The sequence below is a fragment of the Salmo trutta genome, chromosome 37 (genome assembly GCF_901001165.1).
Source record: "Salmo trutta chromosome 37, fSalTru1.1, whole genome shotgun sequence".
NCBI classification, from domain to species: domain Eukaryota; kingdom Metazoa; phylum Chordata; class Actinopteri; order Salmoniformes; family Salmonidae; genus Salmo; species Salmo trutta.
This window is the reverse complement of record NC_042993.1, coordinates 32,549,568-32,574,978: the sequence shown is the minus strand read 5'-3', so window position 1 is coordinate 32,574,978 and position 25,411 is coordinate 32,549,568. Positions and strand designations below refer to the sequence as shown.

At 43.9% G+C, this 25,411-nt stretch overlaps 2 protein-coding genes across 9 annotated transcripts; both read right to left on the bottom strand.

The window, feature by feature from the left end:
- Positions 1-196: 196 nt before the first annotated feature.
- Positions 197-8,679, bottom strand: LOC115177398 (ubiquinone biosynthesis O-methyltransferase, mitochondrial-like). The gene is made up of 6 exons (XM_029738135.1): positions 8,412-8,679; positions 7,753-7,890; positions 5,323-5,422; positions 2,514-2,765; positions 1,620-1,776; positions 197-1,296 (listed from the first exon to the last, which is right to left on the bottom strand). Exons 1-6 carry the CDS (start codon positions 8,576-8,578, stop codon positions 1,100-1,102), a joined length of 1,011 nt encoding a protein of 336 aa, XP_029593995.1. The 5' UTR covers positions 8,579-8,679; the 3' UTR covers positions 197-1,099.
- A 6,648-nt stretch (positions 8,680-15,327) lies between these two features.
- pnisr (PNN-interacting serine/arginine-rich protein) lies at positions 15,328-22,567 on the bottom strand. Of its 8 annotated transcripts, none has more exons than XM_029738121.1 (13): positions 22,475-22,559; positions 22,215-22,333; positions 21,493-21,614; positions 21,142-21,324; positions 20,585-20,817; positions 20,314-20,476; positions 19,854-20,113; positions 19,526-19,666; positions 18,957-19,056; positions 18,250-18,303; positions 17,536-17,721; positions 16,172-17,447; positions 15,328-15,669 (listed from the first exon to the last, which is right to left on the bottom strand). In XM_029738121.1, the coding sequence occupies exons 3-13, from the start codon at positions 21,578-21,580 to the stop codon at positions 15,639-15,641; spliced, it is 2,715 nt and encodes a 904-aa protein (XP_029593981.1). In that variant the 5' UTR covers positions 21,581-21,614; positions 22,215-22,333; positions 22,475-22,559; the 3' UTR covers positions 15,328-15,638. The 8 variants fall into 8 exon arrangements, with proteins under 8 accessions (XP_029593981.1, XP_029593980.1, XP_029593985.1 ...); XM_029738120.1 differs by having other exon boundaries at positions 22,470-22,542; XM_029738125.1 differs by having other exon boundaries at positions 16,172-16,725; positions 16,786-17,447; positions 22,215-22,518.
- Positions 22,568-25,411: the final 2,844 nt, after the last annotated feature.

Below are 25,411 nucleotides of genomic sequence, written 5' to 3'. Positions count from 1 at the left end.
TCTGCTTAAATTTATGGCAGAGCAATCTTATGCTGCTTAAGTATGTGACTGAAAACCATCCCTGGACTGTTCTATAGCCTACATCGACCCATAATCAATAGTTTGGGCATACAATGGACAGATGGCTTCTAACAAATGCAATTTGTTAGAAGCCAGTGGGGCATGTGACTAGAATAACATGTCATGAGGAAAAACATTTTTTTTTTTGCATTCCAGCACATAGTCCTGGGGTTGTCTACATATATGGGCAAATGGAAAAATACAAATGAAAAAATATGACAAACACACAACTGTGACTGTACTTCTTGAAACATCCGGCCAATGATTGTCTGTTTTGAAGAATAACTTGCAAGCATGATTTATCTTAGTTTGAGGCTTGTTTGGGTCTTATGTAATAGTTCAGCAAGAAGCCAATTATAATCTCAAAGTCACCATGGCTACAGAGAGAGAGAAGTAGAGAGAAGCAGCCTGATCTCCCCCTCCCATATTTCAGGGATTAGCAGGAAATATGTGGACAGAAAATCTAAAAGAACTTTCTAATATAAAAAGCCCTCTACTGAGATCCTGAATTTCAGCACAGGACTTACAACGAACACCACATCACTGATATGGACTATATTTTCACACTGTTGAAATGACACTAGAGGAATAATCATCAGATCAGAGAATCTTAAAAGGAAACTATTTCATTTCCTAATGGAGGATATTAATAAGCATGTAAAGGCAAACAATATCCACACGATGGATTTTGATGAACAGACACATTGTGACTCTACTTGAAGAAAACATCTCACTCAATAGTAAATCAGAGACCTGAGATGTCAACCATGGTGATGAACACTTCTACCATAACAGATGACATTGTAATGACAAGCCTCGAAAGCTTAAACAGTTCCCACAATTCAGAGGGACTCATTATGCTTGAACTCACAGAACAATCATGGCCTGGCTGAAAGAAAACAATGTACTTGTATCAAGCACCGAACTATAACTTTCAATAGCTTTGTTTGTTTTTTTTAGGTCCATTGCCTTTCATTTCAGAGATCAGAGGATCTGTGCTGCAGCTGACCACTTACGGCCACTCTCTTCCATGGTCAAGTCAGTTGTACCAGCGTCTGGCCTTAGCTTGGGCAACTATCACGGTGGGGTCGTCGGGGTCGTCCTCGTCGGGGTCCGGTTCCTCCTCGAGTTTGACCGCGTGCAGGGCGTAGTTGATGCTGGTGCTCTCTGTCCAGCTCCAGGCCCGTGACAGAGGGTTATACAGCATCCCTCGGATAGACTCCACATGGAAACCATCTGGGACGGAGTAGAGAGAGAGAGGAATAGGTCAGACAGAAAAAGAACGGGTGAGAAAGAGAGGATGAGAAATAAGAGAATGGGACAATTGAAAAGACAGAAAGCGAGAGAATGGATTAGAGAACGAGAGCGAGAGACAGAGGGTCACACACAACCTCCTATTGGAAAGTGAGAACGAAAGAATGAGCCAAACAAAGACACCAGTATGCCTTCAAAAAGAGGCACCAGCACAATAGTGAAAGACCAAAGGGACAGTAGAAAGAGCTAAGAGGAGAGTGAGGAAGAGGAGTAGCAGCATGTGAAGGAAGAGCAGGCAGACTCACTGGACTCTAGCAGGCGCTCCAGCTCCACGGGGCTGACAAACTTATCCCAGTCATGGCTTCCGCTGGGCACGATGCGTAGCGCCTCTGCTGCCACGATGGCCAGGGCATACGACAGCTGGGTCTTGTTGATGGTGGTGATGAAGAGGGAGCCTCCTGGCTGCACACAGTAGGGAGACCGTTACAACCCAGGGTTGTGTTCATTAGGCACCAAACCAAGAGAGACTACCTGGACTGGTACCTGGTCCAATAAGAAATGGTCATTTTCCTTTTCCATTGCAAAAATGTTTTTTTTTGTTGTTGTTGTTGTTGTTGTGTACACTAATGAATGTGACCCAACAGATGTGTGTTGCTTCGGATGGCTCTATTAATGTCAATTGAGTGGCAGCGACACAAGTTTGACAGATAAGAATTCAATAGAAAAAAAACTACTGAAAGATCAGGTAAAGGGGACAGGCTTTGAATGCTTCATCTAACACAGAGACCGTACACACACACACACAACTGTTACAAGGAGAGATGAGAGCTGGTTTACATCTCAACCAATGAAGCTATTTTAAACATGACATTGTATAGAGCAAATTATATTTTTGATGGTCAGTATTAAAATAGTGGGTGAAAGATTTGGGCCAGACAGAGTGAGAATCTGGATGCAATGGTATTAGAGGAGATTAGGAAGATTTGGGCTCGCTCAACTAATTTGTCCTACAACACACTGAACCAGGAGATTGAAGGCATCTGGCCCTCGGACCGATACAGAGGTCAACCTAAAAGATAGTACAAATCACTCACACGCCACAGATAACACGGATAACTCAATGAAGTGACTGTTCTCTCAGAGACAACAGTCACACCACACGCGAGTGTGTCAAATGTGAGACGAGTCACATGACCCACCTTGAGCACCTGGTTGCAGCAGAGTGCGAAGGTTTCCAGGTCAGCCAGATGTTCCACCACCTCAGAGGCCACCACCGCATCAAACTGCCCCGCTCCCTTCCCCCCCTTTTCAGAGAGCTCCTCCAGAGTGTTGGCACGGTAACGCACATTGCCACGCAGGTCTGGATCATGCCACGCATGTACCTCCGCTGTCCCAATACTGTCTGCCACCGGGTCAATGCCTAGCACATCTGCCCCCAGTCTACCCAAGGGCTGTGAGGTTGGGAGAGAGAGAGGGAGGGTAGAGGAAGTGAGTTTATACATACAGTGCCTTCAGAAAGTTCACATACACCTCAACCTTTTACACATTTTGTTATGTTACAAAGTGGGATTAAAATTGATTTAATTGTCAAATTGTGTCAATGATCCCTACACACATTACCCCGTTATGTCAAAGTGGAATAAAAATTATACTTTTCATAAACATTTTTAAATTGTAACACACTAATATATCTTGATTAAATAAGTATTAAACCCCCCTGAGTCAATAAATGTTGGAATCACATTTGGTAGCGATTAGAGCTGTGAGTGTTTTTGTGTAAGTCTTTAGGAGATTTGCATACTGGGATTGGGCAAATATTTGCCCATTCTTTTTAGAATGATTCAAGCTCTGTCAAGTTGGTTGTTGATTATTGCTAGACAGCGAGTTTCATGTCTTGCCTTTGATTTTCAAGCTGATTTAAGTCAAAACTGTAACTAGGCCACTGAGGAAAATTCAATGTCATCTTGGTAAGCAACTCCAGTGTATATTTTGCCTTGTATTTTAGGTTATTGTCCTGCTGAAAGGTACGTGTCTCCCAGTGTCTGGTGGAAAGTAGACTGAACCAGGATTTTTCTCTACGATTTTGCCTGTGCGTAGCTCTATTCCATTTCTTTTCATCCTAAATAACTCCCTAGTCTTTGCCGATGACAAGCATACCCATAACATGATGCAGCCACCACCATGCTTGAACATATGAAGAGTGGTACTCAGTGATGTGTTTGCCCCAAACATAACACTTTGTATTCTGGACAAAAAGTACATTTCTTTGCCACTTCTGCTACTCTTCTTCCTCACCCTCTTTTTTTGCAGTATTTTAGTGCCTTATTCCAAACAAGATGCAATATTTTTATTCTGTACAGGCTTCCTTCTTTTCACTCCATCATTGAGGTTAGTAGTGTGGAGTAACTACAATGTTGTTGATCCATCCTCAGTTTTCACCTATCACAGCCATTAAAATCATTGGCCTCATGGTGAAATCCCTGAGCAGTTTTCTTCCTCTCTGGCAACTGAGTCAGGAAGGACACCTGTATCTTTGTAGTGACTGGGTGTATTGATACACCATCCAAAGTGTGATTAATCACTTCACCATGCTCAAAGGGATATTCAGTGTCTGCTTTTTTTATTTTATTTACACCCATCTACCAATGGGTGCCCTTCTTTGCGAGTTATTGGTTATCCTCCCTGGTCTCTGTGGTTGAATCTGTGCTTGAAATTCACGTCTCGACTGAGGGACCTTACAGATAAGTGTGTGTGTGTGGGGTACAGAGGATGGGGTAGTCATTCAAAAATCATGTTAAACACTATTATTGCACACGGAGTCTGAGGATTATTATGTGACTTGTTATGCACATTTTTACTCCTGTACTTATTTAGTTGCCATAAAAGACGTTTCAACTTTTAATACATTTGTAAAAAATGAAAACTAAATTCATGATGGGGTATTGTGTGTAGATCAGTGACACAGTCTCAATTGAATCCATTTTTAAATTCATGCTGTAACACAACAACTTTTTGAAAAAGTCAAGGGGTGTGAATACTTTCTGAAGGCACTAATTGGATTCTAATGGACTCCAGAATAAAAGGATGAATACTTGGCCCTTAAAAGAACACTGTCCGTCTATAGAGCGACGTGATAGAATGAAGCCACGGCAGAGAGCGAAAGTGAGTTTATACATATGGATTCTAGAATAGAATTACAAATGCCTGACCCTTGAAAGAACACCAACAGTCTATTTGGTGAGTGAAGTGCTGGAAGGAAGGTAGAGGGGGAGGGAGAGGTGGCCGGTGGGGATTGGGAGGAATTTCGATATAGAGAATTTGAGGAGAGTTGATGAAAGTCCCTGAGACGCAGCGCCCCCTTCTGGCTAAATGTGTGTATGGCGTTGGCACGTGTGTTTACAGCGTAGTGATGCCTGCTCACCCGCAGACAAACTCCATCCTTCCACAGCTGATCTCTTCTGAAGGGAATTTCCCTAACGACACGATTCTCTGAGACAGACTCATACAGTCTAAAGTCTAACAGACTGTGTGTGTGTGTGTGTCTCTGTGTCTGTCTGTATGTGTGTGTGATAGAGAGCGATATCAGACCTGAAGTTGTCTCCTCAAATCAAACCAAACTGCTGGTATGTGTTCACTTCAAATAAGAGCAAGGAAACAAATGCAATCCTTTGTAGACGTGAAGTTATCAAAAAACTAACAAAACACAAACAACTGTCCTTTCCACCAAACCCTGACCAGTCAAATTGAAAAGAAATATGAATGTAGTTGACATTTAAACATATTATTAGCAACTGGTAGAGCAAGTAGAGCAAGGAAAAGGCTTGCATCACAAGCAGAATTGTACTGTACAGGCTACATTCAAAGTGTAGCTAAATCTGATTTGATAGCTTGCAATTCAAACAATTGGAATTTCCAAGCAGGCGTATAGGGATAGGAGTCTGTCCATAGCAGCATCAGACTGCATATCTATCTCATTCACACACACACAAAAAAAGACACACATTTTACCTCAGTGAGCAGCCCCCCGCCACAGCCTACGTCCAGTATTCTGAGCCCTGCCAGGGGTTTCCCCGGCTGCCGCCCGCCATGTACGTTCAACAGATTATCCCTGAAATAGAGGTCAGAGGTCACGCAATGAAAACACACAACCACTCTTTCCACCCCATCCCCAGAGCCATACAGTACATTCAGAAAGTATTCAGACCCCTCGACTTTTTCCACATTTTGTTACGTTACAGCTTTATTCTGAACTTGATTAAATTGTTACTCATCAATCTACACACACTACCCCATAATGGCAAAGCAAAAACAAGTTCAGAAATTTTTGCAAATGTATTAAAAATTTAAAACAGATCACATTTACATAAGTATTCAGACCCTTTACGCAGTACTTTGCTGAAGCACCTTTGGCAGCGATTACAGCCTCAAGTCTTCTTGGGTATGGCGCTACGAGCTTGGCAGATCTGTATTTGGGGAGTTTCTCCCATTCTTCTCTGCAGATCCTCTCAAGCTCTGTCAGGTTGGATAGGTCGCGTCCATGCATAGTTATTTTCAGGTCTCTCCAGATGTTAGATCGGGTTAAAGTCCAAGCTCTTGTGGGCCACTCAAGGACATTCAGAGACTTGTCCCAAAGCCACTCCTGCGTTGTCTTGGCTGTGTGCTTAGGGTCTTTGTCCTGTTGGAAGGTGAACCTTCGTCCCAGTCTGAGGTCCTGAGCACTCTGGAGCAGGTTTTCATCAAGGATCTCTCTGTACTTTGCTCTGTTCATCTTTCCCTCGATCCTGATTAGGCTCCCAGTCCCTGCCGCTGAAAAACATCCCCACAGCATGATGCTGCCACCATGCTTCACTGTAGGGACAGTGCCAGGTTCCCTCCAGACCTGACCCTTGGCATTCAGACCAAAGAGTTTAAATCTTGGTTTTACTGAGGAGTGGCTTCCGTCTGGCCACTCTACCATAAAGGCCTGATTGGTGGAGTGCTGCAGAGATGGTTGTACTTCCTGAAGGTTCTCCCATCTCCATAGAGGAACTCTGGTCACAAAAGGCCAGCATCCCAGAGTCGCCTCTTCGCTGTTGACGTTGAAACTCGTGTTTTGCGGGTACTATTTAATGAAGCTGCCAGTTGAGGACTTGTGAGACATCTGTTTTTCAAACTAGACACTCTAATGTACTTGTCCTCTGGCTCAGTTGTGCACCGGGGCCTCCCACTCCTCTTTCTATTCTGGTTTGAGCCAGTTTGCTCTGTTCTGTGAAGGGAGTAGTACACAGCATTGTGTGGCTGCAGTGCATGTGCAGTGCATGGGCTTTCTAATCCTACAGTTACAAATAACATCTTCCATTGATTACCGTAATTTCCGGACTATTAAGCGCACCTGAATATAAGCCGCACCCACTGAATTAAAAAATATATATTATTTTGAACATAAATAAGCCGCACATGTCTATAAGCTGCAGGTGCCTACCGGTACATTAAAACAAATTAACTTTACACAGGCTTTAACGAAACACGGCTTGTAACAAAAAATACAAAATTAGCAGTAAGCTTTAGTTGTCTTTTTGCACTGAGTCAATTCCTCACGCTGCTGTTTCCAACGTCTTATCGACTCATTAAGACCAAGCTCCCGTGCAGCAGCTCTATTTCCTTTTCCAACAGCCAGATCAATCACCTTCAACTTGAAAGCTGCATCATATGCATTTCTCCGTGTCTTTGCCATGATGAGGGTGACAAAATGACTACCGTAATCAGAATGATGAGAAGTTTGAGAGCGCTCGATTTAATCTAAACAGTAAACAAAAAACTTGTTTGACCTTAACCCGTTCGGCAATTTCATTGGTCTAATGAAAGCTTCATGCCGCCAAAAAACTGAGCACGTCACAGAATGTTTTTTTTTTGAAAAATAAAATTGAAAGCGGGAAAAATCCATATATTAGCCGCGTCATTGTTTAAGCCGCGAGGTTCAAAGCCTGGGGGAAAAAGTTGCGGCTTATAGTCCGGAATTTACGGTAGATATCTAACTTTTGCCACACACAGAGCGAGGCTCTATGACTGTAGCTAATTGCCGCTTTGAATGATTTAGAATCCACTCTCCACTCTCGTGAAAAGCAAGAGCATTAGCATAATTTAACAAATTGCTCTCTCTCTCGCTCTCTACTACAGCAGTCATGTTCAGATCTATATGGGCTCTTCCGGACAAGTCAGTTCAAATTACATATACCATAGACCTGTGACAATATCAGAGCCGACCCATGACATTATTTTGAATTGTGAATCCAAACCCGAGTATTCGGGTACAGGTGGATCCGTGAAGATTTGTGACTGGCTCTGACATAGATTCTACGTCTAAAGTAGCCCCAAGTCACTGGGTCACTGTGGCATCTTTAATATGCAATGGCGTGAATAATGGGGGTGGATAAACTACAGGCATACACACACACGCACCGTATGAAAGGCACCCTGAGGTCGTTCATTGAGTGGAGGACTGCGAAGTCTCCCTGCTCGTTCCACCACTTGTCGGCGAGAAGCTGGAACCTCTTCACCTCATTTGGGTCCACAGTGGTCTTGGAGGCGGAGCGAATCCTACAGATGCAAAACAGTTGTCATCGGCTACTCAAATACTGACATGTATTAGACATTGGGGACGTCCCAGGTCGTCTCTATTGCAATCACACAGCGTAGAGCTCACAATGGCTGGGTCATATATTCCTTAGTGCACACACCGGACGCAACGGCAGGATAAATTGACTAAGGGGGCAGTGAGGGCGAACTATTTGGGGGGGGGGCTCATGCATTGGAATTATATTGAATTCTGCTTATATTACGCTATACTACATTAAACATCAAGTTAAAATGCTGAGAGACCTTTGAGTGCTTTTGAAGTTACAAGGTTGTTGCGAAATCTGTAGCCCATCTCCTCTGCACTGTAGCAGCACAATAGACAGTGCCCTACACACTTAAACAAGGCTATTTTGGTCATGAATATAGGCTACAAGATAGAGTAATTCACCGTCAGAATGGAGTTAGTTAGAGAAACGGAGTCCATGTGCAATCGCTAAGACCCTCATACCACATCTGCAAACTAAAATGTAATTGTACCATACCTCACAACCGCGAAACCAATTTGAGAGCGACGCTCCAGAAACTGCGTGTGATGTTTACATACTGAAGTCCAGCTGACTGTAGTCCGAGTTGAAGTGCCATTCACTACACTTGTTAAACAGCGGGTACAAAACCCTAAGATGAACCGTCCAAACTTCTTTGAATACATGTTGTCTGTTTTTTGACATGTATATTTCTGTTCGGTATCGTCAGGTCAATGTGACCGTGGTGTGCTCATTCTGTTACTGTTCGAGTGGAACCACTGCTGTGCACAGACAGTTCCTACTAGCTACTGGTTCCGGGCACAATCTACTCCAGTCCCAAATTATTATAGTGTATAAAAGGTCAATTAAGCCAACACTAAGAGTTCAGTAATATATCAATGATTAAATACAACTGTAACGTTGTCTATTGTAAAGTAAGGTAGGGGGTGATACATTTTGATGATTGGTGTTGTGTTGAACATATACACAATATATACAAAAGTATGTGGACACCCCTTCAAATGAGTGGATTCGGCTATTTCAGGCACAGTGTATAAAATCGAGCACACAGCCATGCAATCTCATTTCCAACAAGTTCATCAAATGTCTGCCCTGCTAGAGCTGCTCTGGTCAACTGTAAGTGCTGTTATTATCAACTTCTGATGGGTCGTTCGCGAAGGTGAACGTTGGGATATCAGAAGAGACAAATCTATTTATAAACATTTTTAAAAATTAAGATCTGAATAATCAAAATATTTAAATGAATAGAATTAACTAATTTAAAGAACGAAAAAATAAAAGAAAAAAATACAAATTAAATAATAATATAGGCCTAAATGCTCAAGCGCACACACATTCGTTCTGACTGTCTGCTCAGACGAACAGCCTCACCTGTTGTTCCTGTCAATCAGACACGCAGTGTCAACCAATGAACCAACGATGCATGAGGGAGGGCCGAGCCAACTCACTCACAGTCACACACTTAGCAGCCGAGGAGAGAGACGAAGGACAACTGTGAAAACAACAGCTGGAAAATGAGTCGGAAGCACAGTAGCATTTGGATGCATTTTAATAATGTAGACAATGTTAGGGCACAGTGTAGAATTTGCCAAAACAAAATCTCATATAAAGGTTGTTCTACGCACAACCTACACCGGCATATGAGAACTGTGCACCCAACTGTGAAGCTAGCTGTAGCGGAGCTTTGAGAAACTAGCGGGCCTGCTAGTGATAGTGGTAGAGCCAGCACCTCCACACGTGGAGATGTACCCACTCAGTCAAGTAGGCCTGCTAGTGATAGTGGTGGAGCCAGCACCTCCACACGTGGAGATGTACCCACTCAGTCAAGTAGGCCTACTCCGCGACCCACAGCAACGCAGTCTTCTATAGACCAGTTTATGCCAATGTCTGTAGCAAAACAAGGCCAAAATGATATTGCATTGGCTAAAAGGATTGTCACCAATTTCCAGCCATTTTCGATCGTGGAGAACAGAGGTTTTAGAAATTATAGCAATAGTCTAAATTCAGTGTACACAATTCCAAGCAGGAAACCCTTTCAAAACCATTTATTCCACAACTGTACAAGAGCACACTGGCTTCAGTGAGGGAAAGTGTCCAAAAAGCTACTGCAGTTTGCCTTATCACTGAATGCTGTACATCAAGGGTAACAGCTTCTTACATGTCGGTTACATGTCACTTCACTGAAGATTTCTCGATGTCTAGCTGTCTTCTGGACTGCTTTGAGTTCAGCGACAGACACACCTCAGAGAACTTGGCAGAGGAACTGTTGAGAATGGCCAGAGAATGGCAAGTAGATGGAAAAGTGGTCTGTTGTGTTAGCGACAATGCAGCTAACTTAATCAAAGCCATGAACATTTTAAAAAGGACCCATCATCCATGTCTTGCCAATCAACCTGATTGTAAGAGATGCTCTGAAGGTGATGAAGTCCACTATGGACAAAGCGAAAGCAGCTGTGGAATACTTCCACAGGAGCACAGTAAGTGCTGAAAAACTAAAGTCTACACAACGCCAGATGGGGATGCCTGAGCTGAGGCCTTACAAGATTGCACTACAAGGTGGAATTCAACATTTTATATGTTGAAGTGGTTTCTTGAGTCCAAGGATGCCATCATCTCTTCCCTGGGCATTGTCAATGCACCTGTTGATTCTCTGACCCAAGAGGAATGGGAGGTGGTGGAGGAGGTGTGCAGAGTCCTGGAACCCTTTGAGCAGGTCACTGTGGAGATCAGTGGAGAGAGGTACAGTAAGCAGTTATTACTACATCATTATTTAATCCAGTATTATATATGTATATGAGCAGTAGATGAGAATGTAGTATCAGTAGACAAAATATGAACCTGAACTAATAAGTTACTGTTCTCTCTTTTCAGCTATGTGACAGCCTCAAAAATGATACTCCTGTGTAAGGGTCTGCAGCGAATCACAGCCAGCCAACAGAGGGAAGCAAATGTAACCACAGGACATGTGACAGAGTTGATGGACACCCTTTGTTCATCAATGGACAGAAAGTTCCACAGAATGGAATATAATCACATGCTATCAGAAACCACTGCACTTGACCACAGATTTAAGAAGTTAGCCTTCAGTGATGCCAGACCGATTGAGGAGGCTCTTCAAAGAATAACCTCAGCAGCAGGGAGGGACAGCCCCAGCAGTCAGCTGGCTCAGGCACCAGGGCAACAGAAAGAAGAGGGATCAGATGGAGCAGAAGCACCAGCAGTAGTGCCACAAACGTCTGCTGTTTGGATGCTGTTTGACGAGAGAACAACTGGGGATGCAGCACGAAGGAATCCCTCAGCAGATGCCATAATGGAGGTCTGATTCTATTTAGAGGAGCCCCTCCTCCAAATAGATCTGCAGATCCTCTGAGCTGGTGGAAGAACAATGCTTCTGTCTACCCACGGCTTACTAAAGTCATGACAGGGAGACTCTGCATAGTGGCCACATGCTGTGTGCTGCTGGTTATAACATGGCAATAAAGAGAGAGAAATGAGGGACCAGTTTAATGTTTTAAGTGGGATGCTGCAGTTGTGCACATTGTTATTTATTTTTCTTTGATATGGTGCAATATTCTATTATTATGTTGTTCAGATTGTATTCGTTTTGAATTATTACATTTATATACATTAAAAAGTTATACTTTAAATGCACATGTGTAATAGCATCCTTTTTTACATTTATTTCAATTTGTGCGATGCTGCAGTTTTTCAAATTGTTATTTCTTTTTCTTTGATATGGTGCAATATTCTATTATGCTGTTCAGATTGTATTAGTTTTGAACGGTTCGATTTATATGCACTGTGTTTATATACAGTTGTGGCCAAAAGTTTTGAGAATGACACAAATATTAATTTCCACAAAGTTTGCTGCTTCAGTGTCTAGATATTTTTGTCAGATGTTACTATGGAATACTGAAGTATAATTACAAGTGTCAAAGGCTTTTATTGACAAATACATTAAATTGATGCAAAGAGTCAATATTTGCGGTGTTGACCCTTCTTTTTCAAGACTTCTGCAATCCGCCCTGGCATGCTGTCAATTAACATCCTGACTGATGGCAGTCCATTCTTGCATAATCAATGCTTGGAGTTTGTCAGAATTTGTGGGTTTTGTTTGTCCACCCGCCTCTTGAGGATTGACCACAAGTTCTCAATGTGATTAAGGTCTGGGGAGTTTCCTGGCCATGGACCCAAAATATCAATGTTTTGTTCCCTGAGCCACTTAGTTATCACTTTTGCCTTATGGCAAGGTGCTCCCATCATGTTGGAAAAGGCATTGTTCGTCATCAAACTGTTCCTGGATGGTTAGGAGAAGTTGCTCTCGGAGGATGTGTTGGTACCATTCTTTATTCATGGCTGTGTTCTTAGGCAAAATTGTGAGTGAGCCCACTCCCTTGGCTGAGAAGCAACCCCACACACGAATGGTCTCAGGATGCTTTACAGTTGGCATGACACAGGACTGATGGTAGCGCTCACCATGTCTTCTCTGGACAAGCTTTTTTCCCGGATGCCCCAAACAATCGGAAAGGGGATTCATCGGAGAAAATGACTTTGCCCCAGTCCTCAGCAGTCCAAACCCTGTACCTTTTGCAGAATATCAGTCTGTCCCTGATGTTTTTCCTGGAGAGAAGTGGCTTCTTCGCTGCCCTTCTTGACACCAGGCCATCCTCCAAAAGTCTTCGCCTCACTGTGCGTGCAGATGCACTCACACCTGCCTGCTGCCATTCCTGAGCAAGCTCTGTACTGGTGGTGCCCCGATCCCACAGCTGAATCAACTTTTTGAGACGGTCCTGGCGCGTGATGGACTTTCTTGGGCGCCCTGAAGCCTTCTTCACAACAATTGAACCGCTCTCCCTTGAAGTTCTTGGTGATCCGATAAATGGTTGATTTAGGTGCAATCTTACTGGCAGCAATATCCTTGCCTGTGAAGCCCTTTTTGTGCAAAGCAATGATGACAGCACGTGTTTCCTTAAAAGTAACCATGTTTGACAGAGGAAGAACAATGATTCCAAGCACCACCCTCCTTTTGAAGCTTCTAATCTGTTATTCGAACTCAATCAGCATGACAGAGTGATCTCCAGCCTTGTCCTCGTCAACACTCACACCTCTGTTAATGAGAGAATCACTGACATGGTGTCAGCTGGTCCTTTTGTGGCAGGGCTGAAATTCAGTTGTAACGGCTGTCGTAGGAGAGAGAGGACCAAGGTGCAGCGGGTTGCATGTTCATCATTATATTTTATTAATTAAATGTGCACACACAAGAACGACAGTTTCACAGCAGTGCAAAATACAACAACCCACAATTAACAACCCCAAACACATACCTATATATAGGACTCTCAATCAGAGGAAAATAGAAACACCTGCCTCCAATTGAGAGTCCACACCCAAACCTAAACATAGAAAATCTAAACTAGACAGAACGTAGAAAATACAACCTAGAACATACCCAACACCCAGAACTAACAAATCACACACCCTAAACACAACCAACCACCCCGAACCAACCAAAACAAATACCCTCTGCCACGTCCTGACCAAACTACAATACAAATAATATCTAAACTGGTCAGGACGTGACAGCAGTGGAAATGTTTTTGGGAGATTCAGTTCATTTGCATGGCAAAGAGGGACTTTGCAATGAATTGCAATTCATCTGATCACTCTTCATAACATTCTGGAGTACATGCAAATTGCCATCATACAAACTGAGGCAGCAGACTTTGTGAAAATTAATATTTGTGCCATTCTCAAAACTTTTGGCCACGACTACATTAAAAAGTTATACTTTAAATGCAGATGTTTAATAGAATTATTTTTCATAAAAAAACAATACATTTTTGTTATACATTGTGGTTAAGGTATAGTATGATTTCATTTAATTATTTAATTAGAATTGTTTTAACACCAATCATAGTCAAACTATCGCAAACTGTTCGACTTGAAAAAATACAAAACATGTTTTTTTTAAAGAGCCGTTTGGGAGCCGGAATGCCCATCACTATAACAACGGCTCCCCAGCAAAGCGGGTCCGCCGAGTGCAGAAAGCCACCGCTCGTCCGCGTGTAAGCAGTGTGGGTGCAATGATTGAATAATTTGTGTACATTTATTTTGCAACCCTCAGGCAGTGTGGTCAGCAGATCACCATGCACAATGCCAAGCTTCGGCTGGATGCTCCAACGTCTAATGGAAAGCCTTTGCATATCGCAGCAAAGGGGGGACCAACTCCATATTAATGGCCATGATTTTGGAATGAGATGTTCAACGAGCAGGTGTAGTGTATAACACTAAATCAAACACCTACAGATGGCTATAGTTGTTTCATCTTGTTTCAGCTGAATGGAGAAAGATTCATGTATGAACTGGTCGGTCCACACGTATAGCCGGCTGCATACGTTCCCTTTGGACGGTAAGATTAAACGACTCAATATCCCCATCTGTCGGCCTTCGGGCTAATATAACAGTCTTGTGTACTGCATTATTCTATCTCTCATACATAACATAAAACTGAAATTGTGCCAGTAATATGTACTGAACAAAAATATAAACGCAACATGCAATAATTTCAACTATTTTATTGAGTTACAGTTCATATAAGGAAATCAGTCAATTGAAATAAATTAGGCCCTAATCTAAACTTCACATGACTGGGCAGGGGCGCAGCCATGTGTGGACCTGGGAGGGCATATGCAAAAGGGCTTTATTACAGACAGAAATACTCCTGTTTCATCAGCTGTCTCACAGGTGAAGAAACCAGATGTGGAGGTTTGTGTGGTTACACGTGGTCTGCAGTTGTGAGGCCGGTTGGTTGTACTGCCGAATTGTCTAAAACGGCATTGGAGGTGGCTTATGGTAGAAAAATTAACATTACATTCTCTGGCAACAGCTCTGGTGGACATTCCTGCAGTCAGCATGTTAATCGCACACTCCCTCAAAATGTAGACATCTGTGACATAACTGCACACTTAAGAGTGGCCTTTCACAGTACCCAGCACAAGGTGCACCTGTGTAAAGATCATTCTGTTTAATCAGCTTCTAGATATGCTACACCGATCAGGCGGATTAATTATCTTGGCCAAGGAGAAATGCTCTCTAACAAGGATGTAAACAAATTTGTGGACAAGATGAGAGAAATAAACTTTTATTTCAACTCATGAAACATGGGACCAACACTTTATATGTTGCATTTTTATTTTGTTCAGTATTTATAAAATATGAATGTGTAGTGTTCATATAGCTAAACTAACAAAACGTTCCTGTTTGCCTTTAGAATTTCTAAAAGACCATTCAAAATGATCAATATGAATTAAATACAATTAATAATGGCATGTTATCAATTGCACTCAATCCAAATTACTGCAGGTTTAATGACCCCCCCCCCCCCCCCCCCCAAAATAAAGAAAATACTCAGAACAAGGGATCATTTCAGTTTTATTCAACAATTTACATTAATACGTTTATCCTGTTAAGCTTTTTAAAATGACACATCTTTCCAAGATTCTACTGACAACAAAGCCTCCGAGCTTTGCATGATAGAAGGCAAAAACCTAGCATTCAAAATGTCCTGTTTGCCGACTTGCCCTTAAAAATAACATATTTACAAAGATAGAAGGTTGGGAGGGGGAGTGGAGAGTTCACCTACACCGTTGCCTCTATAATGAGACAAGCCTGTTAAACTCATGGAATTTAAAAGTAAAGTGCACAGATCAGGGAGCCCTGTGCTCCTCAACGCCTACGCCTGGCGGGAGACGTGGACCTGAAACAGATGCAAAGGGGAACATTAATGGTGCTGCACCACTCACACACACACACACACACACACACACACACTCATGCAAAATGACACACATGCCAAAGAAACAGTCACACGCTCACTGGGGCCCTGTTAACATCAGCTCATCATGAGGACAATATATTGCATTGATTTCTGAATGAACTTGGTCACTCTCCTTTGGGAAGAACAGTTACTGCATTCACACAAGGCACTAAAATAGATAGATATGCTGCACATGCCCAACAGGGGGCACTGTGGAGACAGTGAGGAACAGAAACACGGCTACAAATGGTTCCTTTTTTTTTTAACACATCACAAAAATATTTAATTACTTCTCTTTGTGAGGTAGCCTTGAGCCCTGACAGAGAACAAGGAAAGTTGTGCAACAAAAATACTACTGGGCAGTCCGCCTCCAACATGACACGCACACAACAGAAACAACATGATACAACAGAAAAAGAAATGGTAAAAAATGGAATACTACCTTGATCGTGACTTAGACTTGTTTTTGCGGCTTGCCTTCTTACCAGACTTGTGAGATTTTTCCGTTGATCTTGAGCGACTACGTTTGGATTTCTTAGACTTCTTTTCCTTGCTAAGCTCGGGGGTTTGGGACCTGCTCGACTCCGAGTCGGAGTACCTCTTGCTAGATTTGGCGGAGCCCTTCTTGCTAGCCTTGCTCTCCTGACGGGAGTGCTTGTCACCCTGAGGGTCTGTGTGATCGCTGCTCTCTTTCCTTTTCTTGGATTTTCCGTTGCTCTCCTCCGCCACCACAGAGCTCACCTCCCTATCCCTCTCTTTCTCCTTGCCCCTCTCCTTTTCCTTCCCTTTCTCCCTTTCCCGCTCTTTGGCTTTCTGCCTCTCCTTCTTCCTATCTGCCTCTTTCTCCTTCTCCTTCTTCTTCTCTTTCTCCTTCTTGTCATGGCTGCCGCTACGGTCTTTCTTCCTGTCCCTGTCCTTGCTGGAGGCTTTCTGCTTGTGCTTGCTGCTGCGGCTGTCCCTGCGCTCCCTGCTCCTCTTCCTGTCTCTGTCCCTCTCCTTGTCCCTGCTCTTGCTGCGGCTGTCCCTGCGCTCCCTGCTCCTCTTCCTGTCCCGCTCCTTGTCCCTGCTCTTGCTGCGGCTGTGACTGTCCCTGCGCTCCCTGCTCCTCTTCCTGTCTCTGTCCCTCTCCTTGTCCCTGCTCTTGCTGCGGCTGGCCCTGTCCTTAGACCTGCTCTTGCCTCCCCTGCTGACCCTTCGCTCTCGAGAGTGGCTGCGGTTCCGGTGGCGGGCAGAGCGCTCTGCGCTGTGGTTCCGACTGCTCTTCCTCCTCTCCCGGGCCTTGTCGCCGCTGCGCTCCCCGTGACGTCTGTGGGAGCCGCGACTGTGGCTGCGCCGGCCGCCAACGCGGGCCCTGTGCGAGGAGGAGCGGCTGCGCCTCCTCTTCCTCCGGGGAGAGGAAGAGCGCGAAGAGGAGCGTGAGGAGGCTGAGGATGATGAGGAGAAGGAAGACGATTGGCTGCTGGCACTGCTGGAGCTGGAGTGGGAGCTGCTGCTGCGTCCGTTGCTGGGGGAACCGCTGGTGCCCCGCACTATGCCACGCTCCTTACCCCGACCCACCTGCCTGACCTCGTTGCTAACCTCAGGCTCACTGCGGGACTTGCGTCTCTCTGCTGTGGGTTCCGCCTCCCTCTCTCTCACTTCCTGTTTGTGGAGGCTCTCTAACTGACCCTCGTCATAATCCACCCTCTCTCTGCTCACTCTGTCCAATGCCATCTCTTCTGGAAGACAGACAGAAAACAAAACATATATGTTAAACTCAAAGACAACGTCACCACTGCTTATTGATATTGCCTTTAGTTCCCTCACCACGTGCGTGTTGCGCCTCCTGCGCTTGTCTCTCCTGCAGCTCCCTCTCCTTACGTCGGAAGGCGTCTATCTTCTCCCGGATACGGTGGTGCAGCTCCTCCTCGTCCGTGTCGGAGGACTCGGATGCCTGGGCGCTGTGCTCCTCCTCGTCCTCACTCAGGTCCGAGCCATAGTCGCCAAGTCCACCTGCCACAACAGAGCCCCCAGCTTTTTGAGCAAGACCGCAGCAACTAGCCATACACCCAACCAAGCTTCCCATCAAAGACGAGTCTACTGTGTCTGTTTTCAACTGAACTCCACACTAGAAACCCACTGACACCCCACTTACTGTGAGATGGCATGCTCTTTAGTGTTCTGATAAGAAAATACTTTGTAAATCTAAGGCTAAGACACTCAAACTGTGCTGTGAAGGACTGCAAAATTTCAGAAACATTCCCCAAATTCCCAGTTTTATCAGAAATCCCGGGAGAATTCCAGGTTGGAGGATTCCCTTCCAACCGGAATAAAAAAATAAATAACAAATATTTTTGGTAATGTTTGGGGAATTTTGCAACCCTAGCTGTGAGGTGGACCCTTCCCTTCGGCTGCCTCAGTCACTCTTCTGAGCTACTAAAGCAGTGAGGGGACAGGGGTTAGAGCTCTGATTCTTACCCAGCAACACCCCCCCCCCCCCCCCCAAACCCCCCCGCCTGGAAGAAAAGAAGGGGAACTCACCAATGCCGATCAGAGAAGTCAGTGCACTTGACTGTGCCAGCTGTTTGGCAGGCGCTTTGATTCACATCAACAACAGGAACAACATGTTAAAACACATAGAGCCACCATAGAGACAGCCACCATAGAGAAGTCTCTAGAGAAGGGGGCACAGATAATGCACTATTCACAAGAGCGGTCTTTGGCAACAAACAAAAAAAAATAAAAAATAATAATGACAAAAAACGGAGAGAAGAGAAGGGGTTAACAAACAACGTCTGTCACACACATTCAAAGTCAAGACAGTTGGAATAGGGGATAAGAACCACTCTGTACTAATGCACTAGTGTCAGATAAACGGGGACTAGTCACTTGAATCTGATCTATAGGTGAGCGTTTGTTATAAAGTTCAGAAACAGTCATTCAGGAGGACCTTCAGGAGCAAGAACCAGGGAAAACAGTTTAGGTTACTGTTGTTTTGTTTTAAATACACCAGCTGCTCGGCTGTCTTTACCAGGGACATTTTCTTTTTCTTCCGTTGCATTAGCAGAGAATGGTTGAAGATGCATATGATCACATTTTGAAAATACTCCAAGTTTGCCAGTCAATTACCCTAACTTATGGAGATGAATTGAGTGACGTTTTCAGACTATATAAAACAGGCTTAAACATGATGTCTTTGTGACAGGCACAGATGATGCGTGGGCTCGAGGAGACGGGGGTAAGCAGACCTTTGGTGGCTTTCCGGTGCGTCTCTTTCGCCACAGTTTGGATCTCTTCGTTGGTGACCTCCAGCAGGATCTCCGTCAGCAGAGTTTTAGTCACAATCATCTTCGGAGAAAAACGGAGAAAAGTCTGACATGAGTTAATGATAATCATTTGTTTGTTAAGAGGGCAATTTTTTGCAATCTTGGATAGGATGTTTATATATATATATATATATAGAGGTTTCGCTCTCGCCAAAATCAATCCAATTTTAGCCCAATGCGTTTCTATGGACATAAGCTTGGTCGCCTGCCTTCCCGCCTTTGGGACGATTCCCATTGTTAGGGAGGAGACATGAGCATCTCCTCATTATATACAGATATCTGGTATAAATGGGAAGGTGCACACAACACAGAAGGAGCAAAAGAGACGAAACAAAAAAAGAAGACACGAGCCTACAAGCCAACAAACGCTCATTAAAAAAAGTTGATTCTTGCGATACAGGCATTTAGAATCTCGTGCAAGAATTCGATATATCGCCCAGCCCTACACCCACCCCAACGTGTCAGAATGGTAGCTGTAAGCAAAAACTGACCAGCTGGAACTCTCTCTCCTCCTCAGTCATCTCTGGTTCGCTCTGGTCCTCCGGGGGAGGTGACGGGCTCCTGCTGGCCAGCTCCTGCTTCCTGGTCAGGACCCGGTCCTCATCTTCATCACCCTCTTCATCATCACTGTCCTGTTACAGGGGAGGGAAAGGGGTGGTAGGTCAGATATACAAAGATACGACAACAGGACCTCGTGAAAGCTCACTAGTGTCACAGTTTTACAGGAATATAATGAAATTTGGGGGATTTTTCAACCCATTGTTGATAAGGTTAATGATATTCATGACGCCATGGAAACAAAAAGTGATTGATGCTTACAAATTTACTCTTGCGGGGTAAACGAGGCCCATCGCCTCCCTCGTCCACAGCGTCGCTCTCTTTGTCTTCATCTTTAGCCATTTCGGCACGCTGTTTCTCCATGCGCTCCTTCTCCAGCTTCTTCTGTTTCTCCCTGTCCATCTTCTCCAGGCCCTCTCGGATCCAGGCCGGCAGGGTGCGCCTCTTCACAGCGTCTGAGAGGAGAGCCAGGTCATTGGATGCTGTGTGTGTGTGTCTGTTTTCCTGCGTGCCTGGGAAAGCTAATTGAGAAAAGTTGAGATCAACACAGACACAAAACATGGTGAGATACAACATTTTGGATGTTGTGCGTATTTTAAGGCAAGAGAGTTGAAGCAAGCCTCTGCCTCTCTGACAGCAGTAAGTGTCCAGGGATGAAATCCTGAACACCACCCATTTAATGAGGACGTTTTTGTACCAAGGTGTTGGTGAAGATGCTCACCGAGGGCAGCAGCAGGAGCATCTTGTTTGGGGATCTGGATGGGGGATCTCTGGCGGTCCCTAAAGCCAGGGGGCCTGTCCCGTCTGTTCTGTGGGGGACCCTGCTGCCAGTATGGAGGGTGGAACCCTGTGGGTGTGGGGCCGTAGGTAGCAACCGCCCCGTGCTACAGAGAGAGAAAATGAGAAATGAGGACCATCCAAACTAGTTGAATGACAGAGAGACCCTATACAACAGCAGCCATGGAACTCTAATGTAACTCTGTGGTGTGTACCTGATAATCAAACTGGTTTATGGCCATTGGGTTCATGGCGTAGTTGTCGGGCTGACCCCCGAAGCTGTGGCTATTCTGGGGGTAGACCCTGTGGTGGCCTTCAGAGAACTCCAGACTGTCCTGGCTGTTGCTGTCCTCAGAGGGAGCCACCACATCCATAGGTCCTGTTCCTGGGGGGATCCACACCTGGTCTATGGGAGGAGGAGGAGGAGGCTGACCGTGCATCCCCCATTCTGTAAACAATATGTACATTGTTATTGTTTATTAGGATCTCTTTAAGCCCACCAAACAGCTTGTCTTACTAGAAACCATTCAAAAATCAAAAACGTACAGTTGCAGTCATGCTATTCTAAAATTAAACTACTGGACTGCAGGGGAACTAAGTTCATTGGGGCAGAGCTATGTTAACGTGGTGGATGTGAAATTCTCCCATAACATGTTCGTTGGAGTACATCGGTGACATCACACCATCCCTGAGATGTAAAGACAAATGATGTACAGACCGAGTATAGCAAGCATATATTCTCCATCCCCAGAAAATTATGCCAAGACTTTACCAGGTTGCCACATTCGGCCAAAATTGGCATCGCCCTGGAAGGAGCCATGGTTATTGGGCATCACAGGATCCATGCCAGGGATGTCCTGTCCATTAGCATGAATGTTCTGCTGGTCTACTGTAGGGCCTGTAGACTCTTTCTGAGCAATCCAGGCCTGGGCCAGTGCTGCCCAGTCCACTTGGCCTGCACCACACAGAGAGACAAGAGAAGCGTTGCTTGGGGTGTCATTTTGTAAAATTGTAAATAATGCAATGATTGAGCTGTCATGCTGCATGGTCAAAGCAATGTTACACCAATCCAATCTTGGATCTTTTCAACTTGTACAGTGCTCCATGCATACAGGTCACCCACTTGGATCTTGCTGGTGCTGGAAGGACTGCATCCACTGCTGCTGGTTCATAGGCCATTGCGGCCAGGGCTGTCCACCCTGGTCCCACATTTCTCACCCTGTAGTTCCTACGCCTGTAGCCTGCCTATGTGAGACAGAAGCATGATATGACATTACTGTAATTGAATAGTGATATTCTTAATGTGAACCGTCCATGCGAACTGTACTTATGATTAATGGCCGGGGTAGGACGTCATTGTAAAATAAGAATTTGTTCTTAACTGACTTGCCTACTTAAATAAAAAGGTTCAATAAATACAAATAAATGTGTTAGCAAGCTAGTTATGTAGCCTCAGTTATGTAAAGTTGGCTACATTGGGCGTTTCACCCAAATGGCTTCGGATCAAACAAGTAGCGTTAGTTTGATATCGATGCAGATGCTTTTTATTGACAGAAGCCAACGAATAGAATAAGGCAAAGCTAAATTGCTAACCTTGATAGCTAATTGAGATCTGCGTAATTGTGGCTAGCTAGTTAGCTAGCTAGCGGGAGTTAGCTAGCTAACGTTCGTGCCCCTAAGTTAACTCAGCTGGCTATGGATGTTTGCTGGGTGGCGCTAGCTAGCGAACGTTTGCACTTCACGCTACAAGTGGATTTAATTTACATTGCATGCACTTAATTTGTGATATCTAGGTAGGTAAAAATGCTCGTGTTATATAATTTTATGTAAACTATTGTGCATTACTTGTCTGCTTCTTCAGTCAATGTTTTCCAAATTCCCCGGGCTCGGTGCGAAATGCAACTGGCTAACGTTAGCCAGCTAACAGTTAGCTATCGTCAGCTTGCTTGTTTTCAAGATTTGGCCTGGAAAGTTAGAAAATAGCTAGCTATAGTTTGGAATAATGCTTCAAAGACCAGTAGCTAACATCATCTACTGTAACATCTGCATCAGGAGAATGCACACAAACTAAACATCATAACACGGTTGAGCGTTTCCCACCTCACCGACTTGGTTCTTCTTCACCCCCGAGCACTCAAAATGGCTACGACCTGGAAGTAGTCTGGCTGGTAGCCACAGAGGCAACTTCGCCACAAACCATTGGGCTCCATGGGGTCAAAAGTAGGGCCTACTGGTTGTAAATCATGGCCAAAGATCATGAAAAAGTGACAAAACAATCAACTTCACAATTATGCGGAAATGATATAATGTCATTCTTCTCTTACATATTACAGGCTATTTCCAAATAACAATTTGTCCCAAATTTGATTTAGTAGAGTAATTGTAAATATTTTAAAGTTCATGTTTTCATAGGTAGGCTAAATCTAACTACTTTAAATATGTTTTTTTAAGGGTAGCGTTAGTGTAGCTTAACTTCTTTCAATGTGAAGTAATTGGTAGCTTGGTAAACTATATTTTCAGAGTAGCTTCCCCAACACTGGAAGACATATTCCCATGAAATGAACATTGAGAGCTATGGATTGGAATAGGTCAATAAAGAGGAGATGGTGGTGGAACTGTATCGTGAGTTTCACACACACACACACACACACACACACACACACACACACACACACACACACACACACACACACACACACACACACACACACACACACACACACACACACACACACACACACACACACACCTATGGCCTGATTAAGACATATTCACTTGAAATGAACACTGGAGAAAATAAGTCATGGCGTAGATAAAAGAGGAACAGAGAATAGGTACAAGAAGACAGAGCTGTGGGAAAGAGGGAGCATCTTAGAAGAGGAGAGAAAGCGTTTACACGCACCTCTTTTCCACCTATACTCCACTTCTCTTTGTTTGCATTCTTATTAATCTTTGTTTTGTCTGTATTCCTCTTTGTCTCATATTGGTTTCATGCGTGTTCTCTCTCCAACAGTTGAAGAGTAGTGAACATTCCATGATGATGCTGACTCTGCCAGGGTGCTCAACAACCTAAACTCCACAGGTACAGCATATCCTACCCTCGTCATCTCAAGACCACAGTGGCTGTTCTATATTCTCTAGTCCTGGGCTAAAAAGCGTGCATGACTAAGAATCTCTGGGTGCGTCCAAAATGACACCCTATTCCCTAAATAGTGGGAATATGTCTACACACCTCACAAGCTACAGACAATACTCACTCACTCACACACAGATGCACTGCCACACTGACAAGTGCGATTCTCATCTGAGTTCACTCCAGCCAGGAGAACATGGGCGTGGATTTTTTTTGCTCAGATGTTCAGCAGTATCTGACCCCAAACAGGTGACGATTTGATACTGAATTTCTATGTGAAATATATGTTCAAGGCCCTGCTATCGTGTCCTGTACAGGGATTGCACTTGTATATCGAGCTGCCATACGCTACAGAAGATAGGCTCTGACAAGGCTAATGCATGAATCCTGTGATGGCCCTGTATCTACAAATCTTGCTGTGAGTGTAAAATGTGTTGCATATATCACCAAAGTTACAATCCATAAACAGCTACCCTACTACATGGAATTCTATTGCTAAGCTTCTAACATTCTAATGTCAATGGCACAATATGGGCAATTTTTAAACAATGGTTGTAGCCGGGGCTTTCAAAGTTGGTTAAATTATATATCATTTGAAAGGTAATTTCATGAACTTTCAGAACCACTTGAAACTCATTTTGAAATGAACAAGGAATTCTTGTTTAAAGCAATTTATAGAGGTAATTCTGATATGTACCCTAGACTCAAGGTCAAAGTTCTGTTGACCTGAACATTCTGAAAATGTGTCTGATAGATAGCTGGGAATCTAAGCTTTCCAATGATATCTGATGAAGGGGTATACGTGAGCAATAACTTGTATACTACCATTGTTTGTAGTATACGTGAGCAATAACTTGTATACTACCATTGCAGCGGTCCCTTGTCAAATATTAGTAGAAAAATATTTAAGATTTTACCCTATCAGATTTGCCACCAATGCTACTTATAGGACACGTCACTGCACTCTATACTCCTCTGTAAACTGGTCATCTCTGTATACCCATCGCAAGACCCACTGGTTGATGCTTATTTATGAAACCCTCTTAGGCCTCACTCCCCCCTATCTGAGATACCTACTGCAGCCCTCATCCTCCACATACAACACCCGTTCTGCCAGTCACATTCTATTAAAGGTCCCCAAAGTACACACATCCCTGGGTTGCTCATCTTTTCAGTTCGCTGCAGCTAGCGACTGGAACGAGCTGCAAAAAATACTCAAACTGGACAGTTTTATCTCAAACACTTAATTTAAAGACTCAATCATGGACACTCTTAGTGACAGTTGAGGCTGCTTCGCGTGATATATTGTTGTCTCTACCTTCTTGCCTTTGTGCTGTTGTCTGTGCCCAATAATGTTTGTACCCTGTTTTGTGCTGCTACCATGTTTTTCTGCTGCAATGTTGTGTTTCTACCATGTTGTTGTCATGTGGTGTCGCTACCATGCTGTGTTGTCATGTGTTGCTGCCATGCTATGTTGTTGTTTTAGGTCTCTCTTTATGTAGTGTTGTGGTGTCTCTCCTGTCGTGCTGTGTGTTATGTCCTATTATTTTTAATCCCAGCCCCCGTCCCCGCAGGAGGCCTTTTTTTAGGCCATCATTGTAAATAATAATTTGTTCTTAACTGACTTGCCTAGTTAAATGAAGGTTAAATTAAATACAATTAATTGTCTCATCGTTTTAAAGAATGACATGAAAATATTATTTTTCACATTTCTTTCATTTCATTCTTTTCATTCATTTAGACTTGAACACAGTGAATTGTCTTAAAGTGGAGAGATGAAAGAAAGCGTGATAACACACAGAAAGCTCCCATTGCTGCACTGCTATGACACATTTCCAGCTCATTGGACATAGACCTTCAAGAAAATCACTATGAGACATTGTCACCTCAAGTGAGCCTGACGGTCCAA

Coding starts and splice junctions, on each gene's coding strand:
- LOC115177398 (XM_029738135.1), bottom strand. CDS start 8,578: ATGTATTCAAAGAAGTTTGGACGGTTCATCTTAGGGTTTTGTACCCGC. Junction 7,891..8,411: donor ATTGGTTTCGCGGTTGTGAG/GTATGGTACAAT, acceptor TTGCATCTGTAG/GATTCGCTCCGCCTCCAAGA. Junction 5,423..7,752: donor CTCAGGGTGCCTTTCATACG/GTGCGTGTGTGT, acceptor CCTCTATTTCAG/GGATAATCTGTTGAACGTAC.
- pnisr (XM_029738122.1), bottom strand. CDS start 21,580: ATGTGGGACCAGGGTGGACAGCCCTGGCCGCAATGGCCTATGAACCAG. Junction 21,325..21,492: donor CCAGCACCAGCAAGATCCAA/GTGGGTGACCTG, acceptor TGTGTGGTGCAG/GCCAAGTGGACTGGGCAGCA. Junction 20,818..21,141: donor TGGCCGAATGTGGCAACCTG/GTAAAGTCTTGG, acceptor TATTGTTTACAG/AATGGGGGATGCACGGTCAG.